This window comes from Sus scrofa, chromosome 1 (assembly GCF_000003025.6).
Source record: "Sus scrofa isolate TJ Tabasco breed Duroc chromosome 1, Sscrofa11.1, whole genome shotgun sequence".
Classification (NCBI taxonomy): domain Eukaryota; kingdom Metazoa; phylum Chordata; class Mammalia; order Artiodactyla; family Suidae; genus Sus; species Sus scrofa.
In genome coordinates, this window is record NC_010443.5 from 128,681,285 (window position 1) to 128,701,387 (window position 20,103).

General features: G+C 51.9%; 1 protein-coding gene across 1 annotated transcript in view; it reads right to left on the reverse strand.

Annotated features, from left to right (window-relative positions):
• STARD9 (StAR related lipid transfer domain containing 9) overlaps nt 1-20,103 on the reverse strand; it is a 152,577-nt gene that overhangs the window by 24,910 nt on the left and 107,564 nt on the right. Inside the window, 5 exon segments of the mRNA XM_021097164.1 lie at nt 49-3,758; nt 3,761-9,171; nt 10,009-10,283; nt 15,916-16,369; nt 16,798-16,988. Coding sequence (XP_020952823.1) covers nt 49-3,758; nt 3,761-9,171; nt 10,009-10,283; nt 15,916-16,369; nt 16,798-16,988 — 10,041 coding nt within the window.

Consider the following 20,103-nt stretch of genomic DNA (forward strand, 5'->3'; position numbering starts at 1 on the left):
TTTCCTCTCGGCCCATCCCTCGTGCCCCACTCCAGGCTGGGCCCTCACCGGGTACGTGGCTCCTCCTCAGCAGTGAGCGCCTCCCCCGTCCCGCTCTGCAGCACCTGCAGCAGGGCGTCTGTCTCCCCGAAGCCGTGGTGCAGTTTCGCTTCTGTGAGCTCCACGCTGAGTGAGAGGCTCCGGGCCCCTACCTGCAGGGGGATCTGCTCCCTCTTGGACCACTCGGCCTGGCTCTGGTCATCAGGAGGTTGTGCGGGCCTCTGGCCCTGCTCTCCAGAGCCACAGTCACGCCCGGTTCCCGGCAAATCCATCACACCTGGCTCCCTGGGAGAGCCATCCTGAACCCCACACCAGTCGCTAAATTTGTTATGCATGGGAAGGTCCCTCAGGTTCTGGTCCATGCACATCCGGGAACTGGGGTGCAGTGGCCCCTCAGGTTGGCAGGCCTCAGTTGGGCCCAAGATGTAACCCTGGAGCCCTGGAGTATGAGTCACTTCAGAGAAAGGGCAGGGGCTGTGGCGCTGGAGGCCTTCCCAGGAGAAGGAATCGTGCAGAGCAGGCCGTGGCTCCGCTGGAGATGCTGAGCTCACACACCCATTCTCTGTCCTGCTCCACCGTTGACTCGGCCCCCTACTGCTCAGTGGGCCACATTCTAGGGAGGCCGTGTCCTCAGGCCCGAAGCCGAGGGCCAGCCTGTGAGTCTGGCTCCTGGTGGGTGGAGGACGCAGTCTGCTGGGGCCCCCAGTGGTAGTCCCCGGCTGCTGTTGCTGCTGCTGCTCCCGTGGGGGCTGCTCCACGAAACGAACTTGGAGTTTTGCGCTTGGCCGTGGGCTGCCTTGGGAGCTCACCTCCTGGGAGGGCCTGCGATCACCCCCTTCTGAGGAACTTTTGCCTTCTCCACACAGAGCCCCCACTCTCTGAGTGTCAGCTGACTCATCGGTGGCTTGAGAATTACCCATTGGAGGCCTGGGGGCATAAAGGGGAAGGCTTGGGCTGGAGATGAGCTTCTGGTGGCCTTCAAGGGAATGAGCCAAGGGGGTGCTGAGACACAAAGCACCTGAGGGGAGCCCCAACCCTTGGGTGTGGGCGCTAAGGGTAAGGATGGGAGAGGAGGCCCTGTCCACCAGCAGGGCACTTGAGAGGCCCTGCTTCTTCAGAACCCTGGGCTCCCCAAGAGACTCCAAAGTGTGGGTGCAAGGCTTTGAGGGGAGAGCTGTGCCAGGGCTGCTGCCAGCCAGAGAAGAGGGTTCCTCTGGCTGGGAGCTGGGAGGTGGGGAGGCATCAGGAGAAGCCTGGGGGCTCAGGGAAGGCAGGTTCTGCCCAAAGCAGCCTTTCCAAAAGCTCAAGTGGGACGAGGGTTCTAGAGGGCTCCGGGACCTGCATTGAGTGCTTTCTTCCTGAAGATCTTGCAGCCCCACAGTTTTCCGTACTGTTTCCTCTGCTTCTCTTTTCTCAAGTGTCCCCAGGACATGTCCCTTTTCTTGCGATGTGATGGAAATATCTGGGCCCAGCCCCTCGAGGACTACATCGACCTTCTGAGGGTTGGCCTCTGGGGCCTGGAGGTGCAGAGGTGGTGAGGCCAGGTCGGTCTGGATTCCCTCATCCATGGTGGTCTGGGTACAGCTGTCCATCATAAGGGCCTGGGGCGCCTCATCTGGAGTCTCCCTCTTGGTATTCCACTCCCTTTCAGCCACACTTGGCTGGGAGAGACTCCCCAGCAGCTCTGAGGTGCTGTGTAGGAGCTGCGAGAGGCGGAGAGACAGGCTGTGCATGCTGGCCCAGGAGGCCGCATCTGACTGGGCACAGCAGATGGCAGGATGGTTCCCGTGGGGCCCGGAGCCCAGGGTCTGTGTGCCCTGCTCCAAGGTGCTCATCCCAGGCGGTCCCACAGGGCCATGGGCCTCTGAGGGACACAACATCATAACCTCATCCACTGGACCTACAGCACTTCCTTCTGTCAAGGGCAGCTCCTTCCTCAGACAGCCCGCTTCACCAGGGCTGCCCAGGAACTGGACTCTTTTGTTAGGGCCCTTGGTGGGGGCTGTCCCTCCAGAGCTGGCCAGCGCGTAGGGGTTCCCCAGGGCAAACGAGGAACCCCACACTTTCCAGGCCTGATGGGAACCTTGGGTGTTTTCGGTGCTGTGTGTGCTGGCCAGGCCGCAGGCGCTGGCGCAGGTACTGGGGCAGGAGTGGAATGCGGAGTCCTGGCCTTCTACGCCATCCGTGTTGCAGCACTGGGATTTGCAGCCCCGGGAGACATCGACCATACCGCCAAACACACACTGCTTCCAGCCAACACGCTCAGGCCCCGCGGGATGCCAGGGCAGGACACGGGGGTGGATATCGCTGGAGCCAAAGAGCAGGTCTTCTGTGCCCGCTCCAGAGCATAGCTCCCCAGGTCTGGCCTGGGCACCCAGTCTCTCTGGCTCTCCTGGCCAGGCCTGTTCCAGAGAACCAGACAGCTGGCTGGCCGTGAAGTTGGGGGTTGGCACACACGGGGGATGTGCCATCCCTGGGTGAGGAGGGGGCGCAGGTGGCAGGTGCCTGGGATCAGCGGTGCTCTTGTCCAAATCACCGGAGGCTCCCTGATCACAGCCCTCAGTTTTCACAGATGGTCTTGCCACCGAAGACATTCCTGAGGAAGAGCCCCCGGGAAGTGGGGTCCATAGTCTGCTAGGCTCCTGCACATCCTCATCTGTGAGGGAAGGTGGCTCCACGCTCAAGTTCAGCTTCTGAAGTGACTGGGAAGAGCTGATCACAGAGAACTGGGGTCTCAAGTGTTCAGGGCCAGAGAAGACAGCAAGCACAGGAAGGGCGCACCGGTGGTGGGGCGCTGGCTGGTCCCCGCCAGAAGAGGCCTGTGCAGGAACCCGGGCCACAGGCTGAGGTGCTCCACATTGCTCCAAGGGGACAGTGGCTGAGCCTCTGCAGCCTGATGAGAGTGTCTTGGACACAGGGGGCCTGGCCTCAGCCATCTGCTCTCTGCCTGTACCGCCAATGTGACGGATGTCTGAGCTGTCTTCCTCAGGAGGCGGGGGGCTCCTGTTCCAGGCAGGGTCTTCACCACCACCTGAAGCCCAGTCTCTCTGCTGTTCCTCCTCCTCCCAGGGGCTGTCAGCCTGGGGACTGGGGATGTACTTAAACTTTGCTACATATTTGGCTTTGGGATCCAAGCCACGGTGATCCCTGAACTCCGTAGAAAGCTGTGTCTTCTCTGGAAGGCAACTGATGGTGTTTCCCAAACATCCATGTTGTGGCCCCACCAGCGGCTCACTGTGTTGTCCACCAGCTGTTGAGGGCTGTTGTGGTTTGGGTTGAGAGCCCTGTGCACTTTGGCCACCAGCACAACTGTCCTGAAACCCCCTGGGTGGCTCAGAGCTCCTGCCTGTGCGGAAAGCGGCAGCCTCAAGCTCGGTGCTGGCTTTCCTCTCCTCAAGCTTTTTCTCAGGATTTCCAACTGACCTGGAGCTTCCATCAGCAACTGAGCAGCTGAGGGAACCTGTCCTCACATCTGGGGCAGAAGGGGAGCTGCAGCCCTGAGCCAGAGGCAGGTCAGCAGCAGCAGCTGGGGGCTCCAGAGGGCTGCTGTCTGCTGGCCCCAACTCCACATTAATGTCTTTGGGTTCAAGGTCGTGTCCCAAGAGCATGTCAGGGTCCCTGCAATGGCGCTCTCCCCTCTTGTCCACTCCCCAGCCCCTAGAGGCTCCATACAGGGTGAATGACACATATGTGGGGCAGCCTTGGAGGCCCAGCTGCCCAGGTCACCACCTCTGTAACACAGTGAATCGGAGGAAGGGGAGGCATGGCCCTGGGAAGCAATGGGCTGGGGGCTGCACAGGTGCTGGGGAGGATGAGATTTGCTGCCTCCTAGCCCCCCAGACGGACCAAGGGTCCTTCCGCCTCCAGTGCTCCCCAAGAAGACAACAGAATCTGGGCTTTGCTGCAGGCATCGGTGTGGGGTGTCCTCTCTAACTGCCCCGGGGCTGGGAGCTAGCAGTGGGATTGGCCTGGGACCTTCCCCGCCGGCCCTGCAGTCCTCTGCCGGCCCAGAGCTGACACTGCCCTCCTGCTTCACACGCTGCTGCAAGGGAGCTTCGGGTTCCACTCCCCTCAGGGCTCCAGGCAGGACAATACCCTGCTTAGGACTCACCCTCCCTTCCAAGCCGGTGGGAGGCTCAAGGCATTGGACCTGGCCTTGGTTAGGCCCTGAGAGGCTGCCAGGATTCTGGACATCTTGGTGACTTTCCAAACTGGTTGGTTTTCTTCCCTGTGCAGACATTAGGAAGTTACCAGGACCTCCTTCCCTCATGTTGTCCAGAGTCCCAGGTTCTTGCTGGACTGGGCTGCTCTCCTGACCACCAGAGGACACATCCTCAGCAGCCTCCTGATGGGCAGTGGATTGGCCTCCCCCACGTGGAATCCCACCAGCATCATCACAAGGGGCTTGAGAAGCTAAGGCAGCCTCTACTCCCTCTGTTTTTACCCTCCTGGCCTCCTCCACAGCTGCTGAAGGAGGAAGACTGTTTGAGCCCAAAGGATCAGCAGAAGATCTTCTGGTTGCTTCTTTTTGCTCTATCATTTCAAAAGAGGTAGAGTGACATACAGACTGTTCACCTGCTCCCAGGAAATGTTCCAATTTCCCGTTACGATGGCTTTTACCCAGAGCAGGGTCAGCACGAGAAGAAGGCCGTGAGGGACACTGTGGCCCCGGGTGAGTGTCTGCATTGAGCAGAGGGCAAAAGCTGTCTGTAGAGGGGGGTGTGGCCTGAAGGACGGATGTCCTCTCATCAATGGACAGGTGTCCTGGTTCAGCAGAGAGAGGTGCCACATGGAGTCCCTGTGCTTCCCCCTCATGTCTGGCCCTGTCTGACATTGACTGGGACATCTGTGGATGCTGAGGCCTGCCAGGGGCCCCTGAAGAACCTTCAGGTTCTAACAAAGTCTCACTGTAACAAAGGACTGTGCCCCTAGTCACCACATCATGAGGCTGCTTCCGCTGGGCCTCTGCCTGTCCCATCTCTCCCAAAACAACCAGGCGTGAGGGTGGACGGGCAGAGGGCTCTGGCTGAGGCACCTGCCGCAGGGACGCCGGTGCTGAGAAAAAACCACAGGTGGGCCCAGGGTCCTTGGCCTCCTCCTCCGCCTTCTGGCTCATCACCAGGCCTCGGGTGCTCCCCTCTTCTAAGGGGCAGCCAGCCCTCCTTTCTAGTGGGCCAGAGGCCCTGTTCAGGGAGCTGGCTCTCTCTGGTCCTCTTTGTACAGCTGTCTCGGCTTCAGATGGAGAACCTGCCCTGCTACTCAAGCCCATTGAGGTGCTTCTGAAGTCCCCTCTGTGGTCCTGGGGACTGGTGCTTTCTGATCTCCTGCCCTCTGCCCCCAGAGTAATGCTCTCTGGTGCACTGGACTGACCATGAGATCCTGCAGCCATGGATATCACAGACCCAGCCCAAGCAGGGTGTGCCACAGAGGGGACCCCTCCAATGTCTCCCCGCGGGCCGTGGCATCCAGGATCCCCACTCTGGTCCTGACACCTCACTCCGGTTACCAAGGGGCTGGTGGGCATTTTCAACATGGTGGGATCCAGCACGTAGACAACAGAAGGGATGCCTATAGCATCAGGTGCATGAGGATAGCTTCTTGGCAGCCTTGCTGAATTCAAGGGCAAAGTATTACTCAGGTCTTGGCGAGGAGCCGTACAGGAGTCTGGCTGGCTCAGCAACAGGCTGCTCTCTTGGCTGAAAAATGTGTCCTCCCAATGCTGGCACGGCCCAGGGAGTTTGTGAGTCAATGAGACCACTCTGTTTCCCTCGTGCAGGCTCCCTCTTGATACAACCATTTCTTCAATTCGGCCCTGAATTTTCAGCTCGTCTTGCTTAGAGCTATACACGCCTTTGGCAGGTTGGCTTTCCTGAAATCCCTTCACAACCTCCAGCGCCTCCAGACTTCCCAAGCCACAGGACTGCCTGCCTGCCTCGGAAGTCCTCTGAGGCCTGGGCTGCGATGACACAGCTCCAGCCGGTGCTTTTGTTCTCCTTGGATCAGCACCAGTGCCGGTAGGCTCTCTGAAAACTGTACAGATCCCTGAATGGTCAAGAGTGTCCCCGGTGGGGCTGTCTAACACAGCTGGGTAGGTGTGCCCTCTCACAGACCTGGCGTCGCACACCTGGGGATCTTTCCCAGCTCTACTGTGAACCTCCACCTCCCCGGCTTCACCGTCCCCAAAGGTGACATCAGCTGTCCCTCTTAGAGCAGATGGCTGATCCTTGAAGGACTGGTGGTTTCCAGAGCTGCCTGGCCTTAGTACATCATTGGCCATCTCCTGGTGCTTCTGGTCCTGGGACACGCACTCCCCACTGACTCCCAGTGTGTAGGACGCACACAGCTGCTTACTCTGCCTGGATTCCATTTCCAAGATGCTGTTTTCCAGCTGCATTACACTCCTAATTAGCCTAGCCATCTCATCAGCATTATTAACTCTTTTATTGCGCTTCTTTCCAGGAGGTTCTTCCTTGGGGTTTAGCCAAGTTTCTTGTGGCTTTGCAGGGACCATACGTTCACCGAGGCTTCTTTCCTGAGAGCATGTAACTGAGTGGAGTCTTTCAAAGGCAGACTTTGCCTGTGGAAGCTTAAACCCTCTGGAGCTGTCTCTGGGATGGAGAGCTTTTCTAAGAAGCTTGGGTTCATTCTTCCCTTCCCCCTTGTGGGCTGGCCTCTCATCCTGGGCTGAGGTCTCCGGGCTGCTTACTCTATGATGTACCAATCTGGACTTCAGGGGAAGAGCATCTTCCCCTTGCATGTCCTTGTCAAGGCCTAAACTGAAGGTTCTATGGATGAAATCAGACCTGAACCCAGAAGGACACTGTCTCTTGGTGTCAAAGGCCTGGGACTGTCTGAAGACTGCATTCTGCCCCTGCTCTTCTTCCTTATCTGCCTCTGATTCACAAAGGAGAGGCTCTCTAGACCCACAGCTGCTTGAGGAAACACTGCAGTAGGCCTTTTCTCCTGGCTTGAGCGTTGGAAGCCTGTGTTTATTTAAAATTCCAGCTTCATTTTCAAATTCACCTATTTTTATCTCGGTAGATGGAAGAAAATGTCTGTTTTGAGTGACAAAAAAGTAAACTGAATTATGGCTTTCTTCTTCAACATTTCCAGGTCTTTCTCCTTTTTCTCTGCAGACTTGCTTGGTGGTCAGATCAATGGGCCTCTCCTCTGTGACCTGCTGAGATGAGGTAATCTTGGAATTCGGTAACAACACTGGTGATTTTTTCTTCATGTAAACATTTTGGAGGACTTGGTGCTCATGGCTAAAGCCCCAGGCTTCCCTGGCAGGTGGGGAAGGTATCCTCACTTCTCTGAAAGCCGGGATCTCCAAGGCGGTTTCTGTCAGGGCATCCCGGCTTTTGGTCACATAGAAGGTCTCCAAGGGAGGGGGCTGCAGGGAAGATGGGAGTGGATTCCAGGGAGCAGAATGGAGGTACAGCTCTGGCCCTGACGGGAAGGTGAAGGAAAGCCTGCTGCGTCTTTCACCCGCCTCCTTGGAGCTCTCCTGGGAGTCTGTCTTCTCGTCCTGTGAGGGGGGGTGGCTGTTCTGACCTAATTGCTCTGCTTGTGGCCAGTGGGGGTCTTTGGTGGCTATGGTGACGATATGGTGACAAGGGTTCTTCAGGACAAAACATTCATCAGAGGAAGTTATCGGTCCAGGTTTCTCACTACTCTGAGAGGATACCTCCAAGCTGTTCTGCTTGACTTCTGGTGCTTCCATCATGGAATGTTCTATCCTGCTCTCGGCTGCAGAGACCCGGGCATTTGTGGCTCCAGAAGTTGATGATTCTACGTCTGCTGAATAAGCTCCACTGTAACTCACCTCTTTCTCACTAGTTGTAAAGAAATCTGAAGTACCCTCTACCTCAACACTCAGACTGTCCTGTTCTTTCTCTGCTCTCAAACGCCTAATTTTGGACAGATGGACAGGAGAACTGTTGACATCCAGGCTGCCAGATACCCCAGGACCAACTGGCAATACAGCATCTCCTCCCCTGCCAGAAACTTGGGTCAGGGAACCAGAGTCTTCCTGGAGGGAGGGGCAGACTGGCCGGGGCTCTCCTGTGGCCTCCAAAACAGGAAAAGACAGTTCAAGGAGGTACTTCTGCTGAAGGGCAGCCCAGTCTCTCTCACGGGTGCTGCCCACATAAGTGAATGAGGTGGCAGAGGCAGCCAACAAGCTTGACCCACTCGAGCTGGATGCTTCAGAGAAGCCCTGCTGGGCTGGGTCAGAGACACTTCTGGCCTGAAAGGTGCCCTCAACTCCTGGCTGCAGAAGCCTGGAAGAGCCCCAGAGGGACAGCCTGGACGAATTGGAAGCAGGGACCGGGTACACACCTCTGACAGAGGAGGGTGGCTCAGCCCCAGGGCTGTGGGGCAGGGCTGTTTCTGTACCTGATGACTTCAGTGCCTCCATATTTCGCCAGTATCCAGGCCTCTCCCAACCACAGGGCTGAAAATCCTGGCCATTAGGACTTGGACATAAAGAATCTGGGGGGCTGCTGGGATTGATCTTGGAGTCACAGGAGAACCAGGAATCCATGGACACCAGAGGGCTCCCTCTTGAAAGCTGCACAGCCTGTTCTGAGGAGCTTGCCTCCACCACCAACTCAGGCTGCTCACAGCGGGGCTGGGGCTCCAGGTAAAATGAACCGCTCACTGGCAGGACAGTGTCCAGCCTGGCTCCGGTTCTGTGGCTAACTGAACCAAGCCTGCATGCTGCCTCCTTGTCCCCTGTTGGCAGACTGAAGGTCTGCAGGTGCCAGAAAGTCTCTGCGGGCATCTCGTCAGCAGCACCAGCACTGAGAAAAGGCTCCTCTTGCTGATCATCCCCCAGTTCTTCCTCAGCACCGATCAGGCTATCGAGGGAAAAGCTCCTGTGAGTCTGGGTGAGTAGTCCACTGCCTGAGGATGTGGTGAAGCCCTTCACAGAGGCTTGAGCCCTGGCCCTGAGGTGGCTGCGGCCGAGGGTGAGATAACTGTCCCCTGGGCTGTCCTGTGGGCTTTGGTACCCCTTCTCGGCCAGCGAGTCTGCAGATATTTGGCTGTCATCACTTTCGGAGTTCTCAGGCTCTGGGAGATCCTGCTCCTTCCACTGGGGCTCCTCCAGCTTCAGTGACTCTGTAAGGGCTTTGGCACAGACATGGGAGAGAGAATCCACTGAGTAACTTCTCTCTGCATCAGGAAAGTCACTAGTTTTTTCTCCTGCATGATCTACTACTGGGCTGGCATCTATGAGTGAGGCCACAGTGTCTGGGTCTCCCTGCACTGTGCTGCCTCTTCAAAGGGCTGTCATGGGGCAAACAAGAGGACTTTTGGGCAGCATCCCTGACCCTAACTGCCAGGACCCTCTGCTGCCTTTTATTTGGGGTTTTTTGGGGTTTGTTTTGTTTTTGGTTTTGTTTGTTTGTCTTTTCATCTTTTTTTAGGGCCGCACCCACGGCATATGGAGGTTCCCAGGCTGGGGGTCCATTTGGAGCTGTAGCCGCCGGCCTACACCAGAGCCACAGCAACATGGGATCCGAGCCACATCTGCGACCTACACCACAGCTCACAGCAACGCCAGATCCTTAACCCACTGAGCAAGGCCAGGGATCAAACCTGTGTCCTCATGGATGCTAGTCTGGTTCGTTAACCATTGAGCCAAGATGGGAACTCCCTCTGCTTCCTTTGTGATGCTCTGTATGGAGAAGGTGGTATGGATTTTGCCCGGAAAGTCTTGGCTGCCTTTCCACTCCTAGCTGCCTGTTTAGGTCCACAGGGATGTGAGGAACTAAAACTGGTTCCCGTAGCAGCCTCGTGGGGCCCGAGGTTCCCTTCTTTTTGCCCAGGGATGGTGTGTGGCCACAGTCAGCTAGTCCCTTGGCCCTCCTGGTCTGGGTGGAAGGGGTGAGGGCCCCTGGTTCATCCTGTGAGCTGACCAGCCCTAAGACGCTAAACTCGGGGCTACTGCGTAGGGCTGCTTACCCACTCCCTCAATTTGCTGATCGCTGGCAGACCCGGAGCTCGTGGTGAGGCAGGTGCCTGGGGCTGAGGCTCTCTTCTTGACCAGGCCCTTCTTGGCTGTGCAAAGCTGCTCCTCGCCTGAGGAACAGAGGGCATGCTTGCTGAAATGCACCATCCTTGGGGGGTAGGAAGCAGCTTGGGGTACATACTCTTCTGAGGGGATTTTCTCTGATAATTGGTCAGTAGGGTCAGGCAGAGGAGGTAACGTGGTGGAGGAATCCTGATTCAGGAAAACACTGTGGAGACAATGAAAGCCATCTCAGGAAAGTAAGAGGCCCCTACTACCTACTGACGGGGGAATATAAAGTCCCACTTAGTTTCCTCCAAAAGAGGCTTAAAATTAGGCCAATGTCACTGTCCCTAATGTGATATAATGTCTGGTGTCAGAAAAAAGCTGTCCAGGTACACGAGGAAACTGTGGACTATTGTACTGACCCTCAAAGAAGCCCCAGGTATCTTTACTTTATAAAAATGTTTAACTGAATCTGAATGTCATCATATCTTTAGGGAAAACTTCCAGTTAATAGGCAACATGAGGATGAGAACTACTTGACCAGTGCTGTAACGATTCAAAGAAACACATCTATACAGGGGTGTATTTTACAGAACTGACCCAGTTTCTTAAAGAAATTTGATATGAAGAAAAAAATTAAAATGATTAAAATAAGCTTAAAAGACATAACAACCATATTCAGTATGTAAATCATATTGGATTTAAAAATCATAATTTAAATGAACTATAAATATATATATATATATATTTGAAACAGTTGGAGAAACTTGGATATGGCCCAGGTTTTTGATTATACAGAGTAATTTCATCTTAATTTTGTTGGGTGTGATGACAATGTAGTTATAAGAAAAGTCCTTATATTTCAGAAGTGTATACTTGATGTAGGATTAAAAATGACATGAGGTCTAGCAGTTGCTTTAAAATACTTTATCTGAAAGATACCACCAAAAAAGAAAACTATCGGCCAATATCTTTGATGAATACAGACGCAAAAATTCTCAACAAAACTTTAGCTAACTGAGTCCAACAACATATCAAAAAGATCGTACACCATGACCAGGTGGGATTTATCCCAGGTTTACAAGGATGGTTCAACATACGCAAATAAATCAACGTCATATACCACATTAACAAAAAAAGGTCAAAAACCACATGATCATCTCAATAGATGCAGAAAAAGCATTTAACAAACTCTTACCAAAGTGGGTATAGAGGGAACATTCCTTAACATAATTAAAGCCATTTATGACAAACACTCAGCAAATATAATACTCAGTGGAGAAAAGCTGAAAGCCTTCCCACCAAAATCTGGAACAAGGAGTTCCCGTCATGGCGCAGTGGTTAACGAATCCGACTAGGAACCATGAGGTTGCGGGTTCGGTCCCTGCCCTTGCTCAGTGGGTTAACGATCCGGCGTTGCCGTGAGCTGTGGTGTAGGTTGCAGACGCGGCTCGGATCCCGCGTTGCTGTGGCTCTGGCGTAGGCTGGTGGCTACAGCTCCGATTCAACCCCTAGCCTGGGAACCTCCATATGCCGTGGGAGCAGCCCAAGAAATAGCAACAACAACAACAACAAAAAAAAAAAGACAAAAAAAAAAAAAATCTGGAACAAGACAGGGACGCCTACTCTCACCACTGTTTTTCTACATAGCATTGGAAGTCCTAACCACAGCAATCAGACAAACAAAAGAAATAAAAGGCATCCAAATAGGAAGAGAAGACGTAAAACTGTCACTGTATGCAAATGACATGATGCTATACATAGAAAACCCTAAGGACTCAACTCAAAAATTACTTGAACTGATCAACAAATTCAACCAAGTAGCAGGATATAAGACTAACATTCAGAAATCAGGCGCATTTGTGTATACTAACAATGAAATATTAGAAAAGGAATACAAAAATACAATACCTTTTATAATTGCACCCCAAAAAATCAAATACCTGAGAATACACCTGGCCAAGGAGGTAAAGGACTTATATGCTGAGAACTATAAAATATTAATCAAGACAAAAAAAAAAAATGGAGTTCCCATCGTGGCGCAGTGGTTAACGAATCCGACTAGGAACCATGAGGTTGAGGGTTCAGTCCCTGCCCTTGCTCAGTGGGTTAAAGGATCCGGCATTGCCATGAGCTGTGGTGTAGGCTGCAGACGCGGCTTGGATCCCGCGTTGCTGTGGCTCTGGCGTAGGCCGGTGGCTATGGCTCCGATTCGACCCCTAGCCTGGGAACCTCCATATGCCGCAGGGGCGGCCCAAGAAATAGCAAAAAGACAAAAAAATTTAAAAAAATAAAAAACATAAAATATTAATCAAGGAAATTAAAGAAGATGTAAAGAAATGGAAAGATATTCCATGCTCCTGGGTTAGAAAAATTAATATTGTAAAAATGGCCATAATACCCAAAGCAATCTACAGATTCAATGCAATCCCTATCAAATTACCTAGGACATTTTTCACAGAACTAGAACAAACAAGCTAAAAATTTATATGGAAGCATAAAAGACCCAGATTTGCCAAAGCAATTTTGAAGAACAAAAACCAAGCAGGGAGTTCCCGTAGTGGCGCAGTGGTTAACGAATCCGACTAGGAACCATGAGGTTGCGGGTTCAGTCCCTGCCCTTGCTCAGTGGGTTAAGGATCTGGCGTTGCAGTGAGCTGTGGTGTAGGTTGCAGACGCGGCTCGGATTCCGCGTTGCTGTGGCTCTGGCGTAGGCTGGTGGCTACAGCTCCGATTCAACCCCTAGCCTGGGAACCTCCACATGCCGCGGGAGCGGCCCAAGAAATAGCAACAACAACAACAACAACAACAACAAAAGAGACAAGAGACAAAAGACAAAAAAAAAAAAAAAAAAAAAACCAAGCAGGAGGCATAACTCTCCTAGACTTTAGGCAATATTACAAAGCCACAGTCATCAAAACAGTGTGGTACTGGTACCAAAACAGACATACAGACCAATAGAACAGAATAGAGAATGCAGAAATAAACCCAGACACCTACAAGCAAGTCATCTTTGACAAAGGAGGCAAGAACATAAAACAGGAAAAAGATAGTCTTTTCAGCAAGTATTGCTGGAAAACATGGACAGCTGCATGCAAATCAATGAAACTAGAACACACCCTCACACCATGCACAAAAATAAACTCAAAATGGCTGAAAGACTTAAATATAAGACAAGACGCCATCAAACTCCTGGAAGAAAACATGGGAAAAACAGTCTCTGACATCAACTTTATGAATATCTTCTCAGGTCAGTATCCCAAAGTATCAGAAATAAAAGCAAAAATAAACCAATGGGACCTAATCAAAATGACAAGCTTTTGCACAGCAAAGGAAACCAAAAAGAAAACAAAAAGACAACTTACAGAATGGGAGAAAATAGTTTCAAATGATGCAACTGACAAGGGCTTAATCTCTAAACTATACAAACAACTTATACCACTTAACAGCAAAAAAGCCAACAACTCAATGGAAAAGAGGGCAAAAGACCTGAATAGACATTTCTCCAAGGAAGGTGTACAGATGGCCAACAAGCACATGAAAAAATGCTCAACATCCCTGATTATTTGAGAAATGCAAATCAAAACTACCATGATATCACCTCACACCAGTCAGAATGGCCATCATTCCTAAGTCCACAAATAACAAGTGCTGGAGGGGTGTAGAGAAAAGGGAACCCTCCTGCACTGTTGGTGGGAATGTAAGCTGGTACAACCACTACAGAGAACAGTATGGAGGTACCTTAGAAATCTATACGTAGAACTACCATATGACCCAGCAATCCCACACTTGGGCATATATCAAACAACTTTCCTTAAAAAAGACACATGCACCACATGTTCATTGCCGCACTGTTCACAATAGCCAAGACATGGAAACAACACAAATGTCCATCAACGGATGATTGGATTAGGAAGAGGGGGTATGTATACACAATGGAATACTACTCAGCCATAAAAAAGAACAACATAATGCCATTTGCAGCAACATGGATGGAACTAGAGACTCTCATACTGAGTGAAGTAAGTCAGAAAGAGAAAGACAAATACCATATGATATCACATATAACTGGAATCTAATATAGGGCACAAATGAACCTTTCCACAGAAAAGAAAATCATGGACATGGAGAACAGACTTGTGGTTGCCAAGGGGGAGGGGGAGGGAGTGGGGTGGATTGGGAGTTTCAGGTTAATGGATGCAAACTATTGCCTCTGGAACGGATTAGCAATGAGATCCTGCTATGTAGCACTGGGAACTATGTCTAGTCACTTATGATGGAGTATGATAATGTGAGAAAATAGAATGTGTATATGTGTGTGTCACTGGGTCACCATGCTGTACAGTAGAAAAAAAAATGTATTGGGGAAATAATTTTAAAAATAAATAAATAATTTATCTGGAGATCCTATTGTGGCTTAGCAATAACGAACCTGACTAGTATCCATGAGAACTCGGGTTCAATCCCTGGCCCCACTCAGTGGGTTAAGGATACAGCATTGATGTGGCTGTGGTGTAGGCTGGAAGCTGCAGCTCAGATTAGACCCCTAGCCTGGGAACTTCCATATGCTGTAGGTGCGGCCCTAAAAAGGCAATAAAATAAAATAAAATACTTCATCAGAAAAAGGAAGGAAGGGAGACAAAGCTAACATGGTACATCTTGACATTTGCTGAATGGAGATGACAAAGATACAAGTCTCTCAACCTTGCGCATGTTGGAAATTTTTACATAATAAAAAGTTTTTAAAAAGAAAACTGCTTAGTACTCTGAAGACCAGATTGGTGAGCAAACAAACATAACATTGACAGACATTAATTGTGCACCTACTATGGGCCATAGATATAAAGAGGCAGACACAGTCCTCTGCTCCAAGCAGTCTGGGCGATAACACCTCCTCACCTTGACTAAATGTGAGTGAAGGAGAAAACAAACAGGCACCCAGGGGTCACAAACAACGCTCCACTGCTCAGCATGGGATGGGGTCAGCAAACTCACAGGACCCAGGGAGGGGGAGCATGGGAGGGGGAGGTGGGAAGGGTGTGGGAACGGAGCGTCATTTGAGGCAATATGAGGTGGAGGTAGTGGCAGGACACACACAGGGAGACATAAGTGGACAGTCAGGGCCTAGAGCAGATGGAAAATGAGGCTGAGATTCTCTCTCAGAAGATACGACCAGAGTTCCATTGTAGCTCAGCGGTGGCAAACCTGATTAATGTGCATGAGGGTGAGGGCTCGATCCCTGGCCATGCTCAGTGGGTTGGTGATCTGGCATGGCCGTGGGCTATGGTGTGGGTTGCAGATGCAGCTTGGATCCCGAGTTGCTGTGGCTGTGGCATAGGCTGGCACCTGTAGCTCTGATTCCACCCCCCAGCCTGAGAACTCCACACGCTAGGGGTGCAGGCCTAAAAAGACCACCAAAACAAACACACAAACAAACAAAAAAGAAGATACCACCTGGAGTTCCCACTGTGGTGTAGTGGAAATGAATCTGACTAGTATCCATGGAGATGCAAGTTTGATCCCAGGCCTCCACTCAGTGCGTAGGGGATCCAGCGTTGCTGTGGCTGTGGCATACATAGACTGGCAGCTGTACCTCTGATTCCACTCCTAGCCTGGGAATTTCCATATGCAAAAAGAAAAGAAAAAAAAGATACCACCAAAGCCACTCAAGGGTGGGATCAGGGAAAAGACAGTCTCAGAAGATATCAAACACAGGGAAAAAAGAGTGAGCAGAAGAGGGAAAAAGTTCATTTCACAGACCAAGGAAACTCAGGTCCTGGGAAGTAAAGATCAGTGCCCAGATGACGAGGCTGTAAACCTCCGCCAGAGCTTCCCGACGCGCCTGCTGGCTGTACCTGCGCAGCTGGGCCGAGTGCTGGCCACAGGGCCTTCGGAGGCTCAAAGAACTGCACCTGGTCCATGTGCTTCTACACTGAGGCCCTGAGACCAGGGCACCAGGGTTGGGGGCCTGGAACAGGGGCCTCCGGGGGTGGTCATCCTGGAGCCAGCACAGTGCCCTGAGCTGCTCCGGCCTCCTGTGGGCCTCCAGCAGCCTCTGCCTCTTAACAATCCTCTCCAGCTGAAAGGAGGCCCTTCTCCACTTGACCTTCTGCTCTGCCACCCGAAGTGCGTGTTTCCGCAGGAGCTGTGGGTGCACCAGCCTCTTCTGGCTTCGGACCCGGGGGAATGGTTGAGTCTCAGGGTCTGTCTGGCACCACGAATCAGATGGCACAGGGGCTTCAAGTTCTTTCTCTGCTACATGGTCTTGCTGTGGCAGCCAGGTCTCTTCTCTGAGCAGCCACTGATGGTCTGCAAACCAAAAACACCCTGAGAGAAGGTCAGCCCTCCCTCCCTACCTGTGGCTGCTGGGACTCTAGCACCTCCGGCCATAGCAGCACCTGCACAGTGAAAAGCTGGCCAGGGCGATGCGGTGGGAGTGCAGGGCCCCCTGACCCCAGCACGGCAGTGGGCACAGACTAAGGCAGGCCAGCAGCAGAGCCTGGAAAAACCTGCATGTGTGAAGAAGCGAGCAGGAGGTGCATCACCTCCAGGGGCAGCAAGGAAGGTGGCTTGCTTATTCCGGCTCCCAGCCCCCTGTAAGAGCCTCTGGTCTCTAAGAGGGGAGAGAACACCTAATACCAAAGATTCCATCTTATCACAAAGAAAACAAAGGAGAGAATACAGAAGGCCTAGGTAGCAGTGAGATAGAGAAGTGGGAAGGGGAAGCAGGCACCTACCCTCTTTTATCTGTCGGCCGGCACTTGCCCCGACCAATTCCGGTTCCTGTTGGGCTCTAATCTGTCCCACTAGGATTCGCTGCCTCACATCCCCCAGATAGCGATGCTGCTGCTGAACCTGGGACCTGTGAGGTGTCTCTCTAGCCCTCGGTGGCCGGTGGTCCTCGTCGATCTGCTCTCCCAGTGCTCTCCTGTCACAGGGGCTGGGGTTACCAGGAAGAATGCAAACCCAGCTCAGTATACACTGGTAGTGACCTCAGCCCCACCCAGGGAACCAAGCATCCGAAAGGGCAGGAGAGAGCTTTGGGTTTCCGGCCCCTTGGGACACACAGGCACAGTGTCACAGGCAGCTCATGATGTCACAGTGCAGGAGGGGAGAAGAGGCCTGAGACTAGCATATTCTTAGATTGTGGGTTTAACGGAAACACAAGTTCATTTTGGTCAAGGAAAATGACCAGGAAAAGTAAAGCGGCTATTTTTAAAAAACAAAACATTTTTGCTAAATCAAGAAACTTTGTCCTTTAAAAAAGAATAAAAAAGTATGTTGAAAATCTTTGTAACTAGAGTAAAGCAGGAGCTCCAGAAACATTGTGGGGAGGAAAACTCTCCTCTCAGTTCAGAGATCACGACTGTATCTCCATCCCCTGAAGCAGAAACCCTCTCCCATGTGGTGAGCCAGGGGCCCAGAGGAGAGCTGGTCTCCACTCCAGGGCTGCTGTCCGTAAACAAGCCCCGGAAGATGGTTCAAGAGTTTTAGACTCAAGCATACTTTTCAAAGAAATACCCTGACGCCTTTATTGGCGAAACTGTGGTAGGGGCCCTCCCAGAACAAAGGGAAGGTAATGTGCACAAATAGCTGTGCACGCATATGCACAACATTGTGGCAGTATGACATAATCCTTTCCGTGTGCAACTTTGTAGCTTAGACCATCCAACCAGAATTTATAGAATGTATGTTACCTTATAAGAAGGACAATGGGACCAAAGTGCTAAAAAAAAAAAAAATAACAGAGGGTATATAAGACTGCGCCCCGCTGCATTCAGGGCTCAGCCTTTGGGTATGAATCCGCAGAGCCAGTGCTGGCACGAATAAACACTGCTTCCTGGCAAAAAGCCTCCATGTCTCGTCTCCCTGTATGAGAATCCTGCAACAAAACTGTGCAGGATCTCTTTACATCCAGTGGGGAGGAGTCGGGAATGTGAATTGGAGATATAAATGAAACAAGATCAGCTACAAATTGATCATTTGTAGTATGCTTGGACTTTTCCAATAATATGAAACAGACTCTGTTGGCTTGCATGAGGCCCCAGCACCTTCATCAAAAAAAAAAAAATTATAGACACAGTCATGCTCTACTCTGCCACCAGGTTCCCTTCTTGCCTTTTCTAGGGCTGCTTCCCGCGGCATATAGAGGTTCCCAGGCTAGGGGTCTAAACAGAGCTGCAGCCACCGACCTACGCCACAGCCACAGCAATGCAGGATCCAAGCCGCGTCTGCAACCTACACCACAGCTCACGGCAACGCCGGATCCTTAACCCACTGAGCAAGGCCAGAGATCGAACCCGAAACCTCATGGTTCCTAGTCGGATTCGTTAACCACTGCGACACAACAGGAACTCCCAGAGTCACCTTCTGAAGACTGACAGTTTCTCCCCACGTGCTAACCTCTCCCTGCCTTCTGTGCAAGGGCCTCCCATGCTGTTTCTGCAGGGTCTCTCCATCCCTGCCATTCAGGTTTCTAAAAGAGCCAACTGCAGGGTCCTGGCTGAGAGGGTCAGGGTCTGCAGGAGGCTGACACAGAAGCTGGATCCTTGCTTAGCCTGCCGTCGGCCCTCATTCCAGTCCCGGCATGCCATGGCTCTCAGGCTTGGAGACCCACTCAGTGACTTGACACTAGAACCATATCTCAAACGGTCTGAGCAGTGTGCTCTAAAGGGTCCACTCTGCTTAGGAGAGTTACCATTTTGTAGAGCAGAATGAAATTAGGGGGTATCAAAGCAGAGGTCACCAAACTATAGCCTATGGGCCAAGTGGGTCCTCTGCCTGTTTTTGTAAATAAAATTATTGGAACATAGCAACACCCATGGTTACAGATGGTCTGGGGGCTTCTGTGCCACACTGGCAGAACTGAGTAGCTGGGGCAGGGACCCTATAGCCCACAAAGCCTAAAATATAATCTGGCCCTTCACAGAAAGTTTGCTGCCTCTATCTTAGAAGAAATTCAGATTTCTTAGTGCAGCCTTAGGAGGACAGTGAAGGATGGATGGTGGGAGAGGGAATAGATGGAAGGGGGCATGAGTAGAGCCGACACATCAGCAGGCTCCTCTCTGGAAAGGAGGCTGTGAGGGGACTCAATGTGCAGTGGGTCCAGGGACCATGATGTGTGCCCTGAGGAAGGCAGGCACTGGCTTTTGTGGGCAGAAAGCCAAACACACACAGTGGAATATATAGAAAAGAGGAAAGGTGCCCTTCATCACCGGTAAAGCAAAGGCTAGGTATAGCATTGGAATAAAAAGCCAGCTGGCACCACACAAACAGAAAAAGCAGTTGATGGGTAACATTTTACACATATATCTGTATGTGTCTGACCACAGCCATGGCTGAATCACAAACCTGAGCCCATCCAGCTAAGATCCAGACCATCAGATACAAGGGGCAGGGTGGGGGTCTTTACTCTGAATTCCCTGAGAGTATTCAGCTCTCTTCTCTGTCTGTCCACCAACCCTCAGATTTACAATCTGCGTCTCCCTAGAGAAAAGCCCCTCCACCCTTCTCAGGAAAGTGGAAGCCAGCTGGTCAGCTTCCACAGAACCAATACAGCTTCCTCCACAGCAGCAGCAAGCCCTGCAAGGAGAGGCAGTCTGGGAGGAACCCCCTCCCCCACCCCGCACACACTGCACATTCGCTCGAGAAGCCACACTCCACCAGACTGAAAATGGATCCTGTGCTGAGCAAGTCAGCCAAGTTCCCAGTAAGTAGGTGAAAAAGAAAATGCGGGGAGTTCCTGTCGTGACTCAGAGGAAATGACTCTGACTAGCATCCATGAGGACGCATGTTCGATCCCTGGCCTCGCTCAGTGGGTTAAGGATCTGGTGTTGCCGTGAGCTGTGGTGTAGGTTATAGACTCAGCTCGGATCCTACACATTGCTGAAACTGTGGTGTAGGCCAGCAGCTCTTCCTCTGATTCAACCCCTAGCCTGGGAACCTCCATATGCTGTGGGTGTAGCCCTAAAAAGACAAAAAAAAAAAGAAAGAAAGAAAATGCTGACTTTATGTTACATGCCAGGGAGATTATCAAGGGCAGT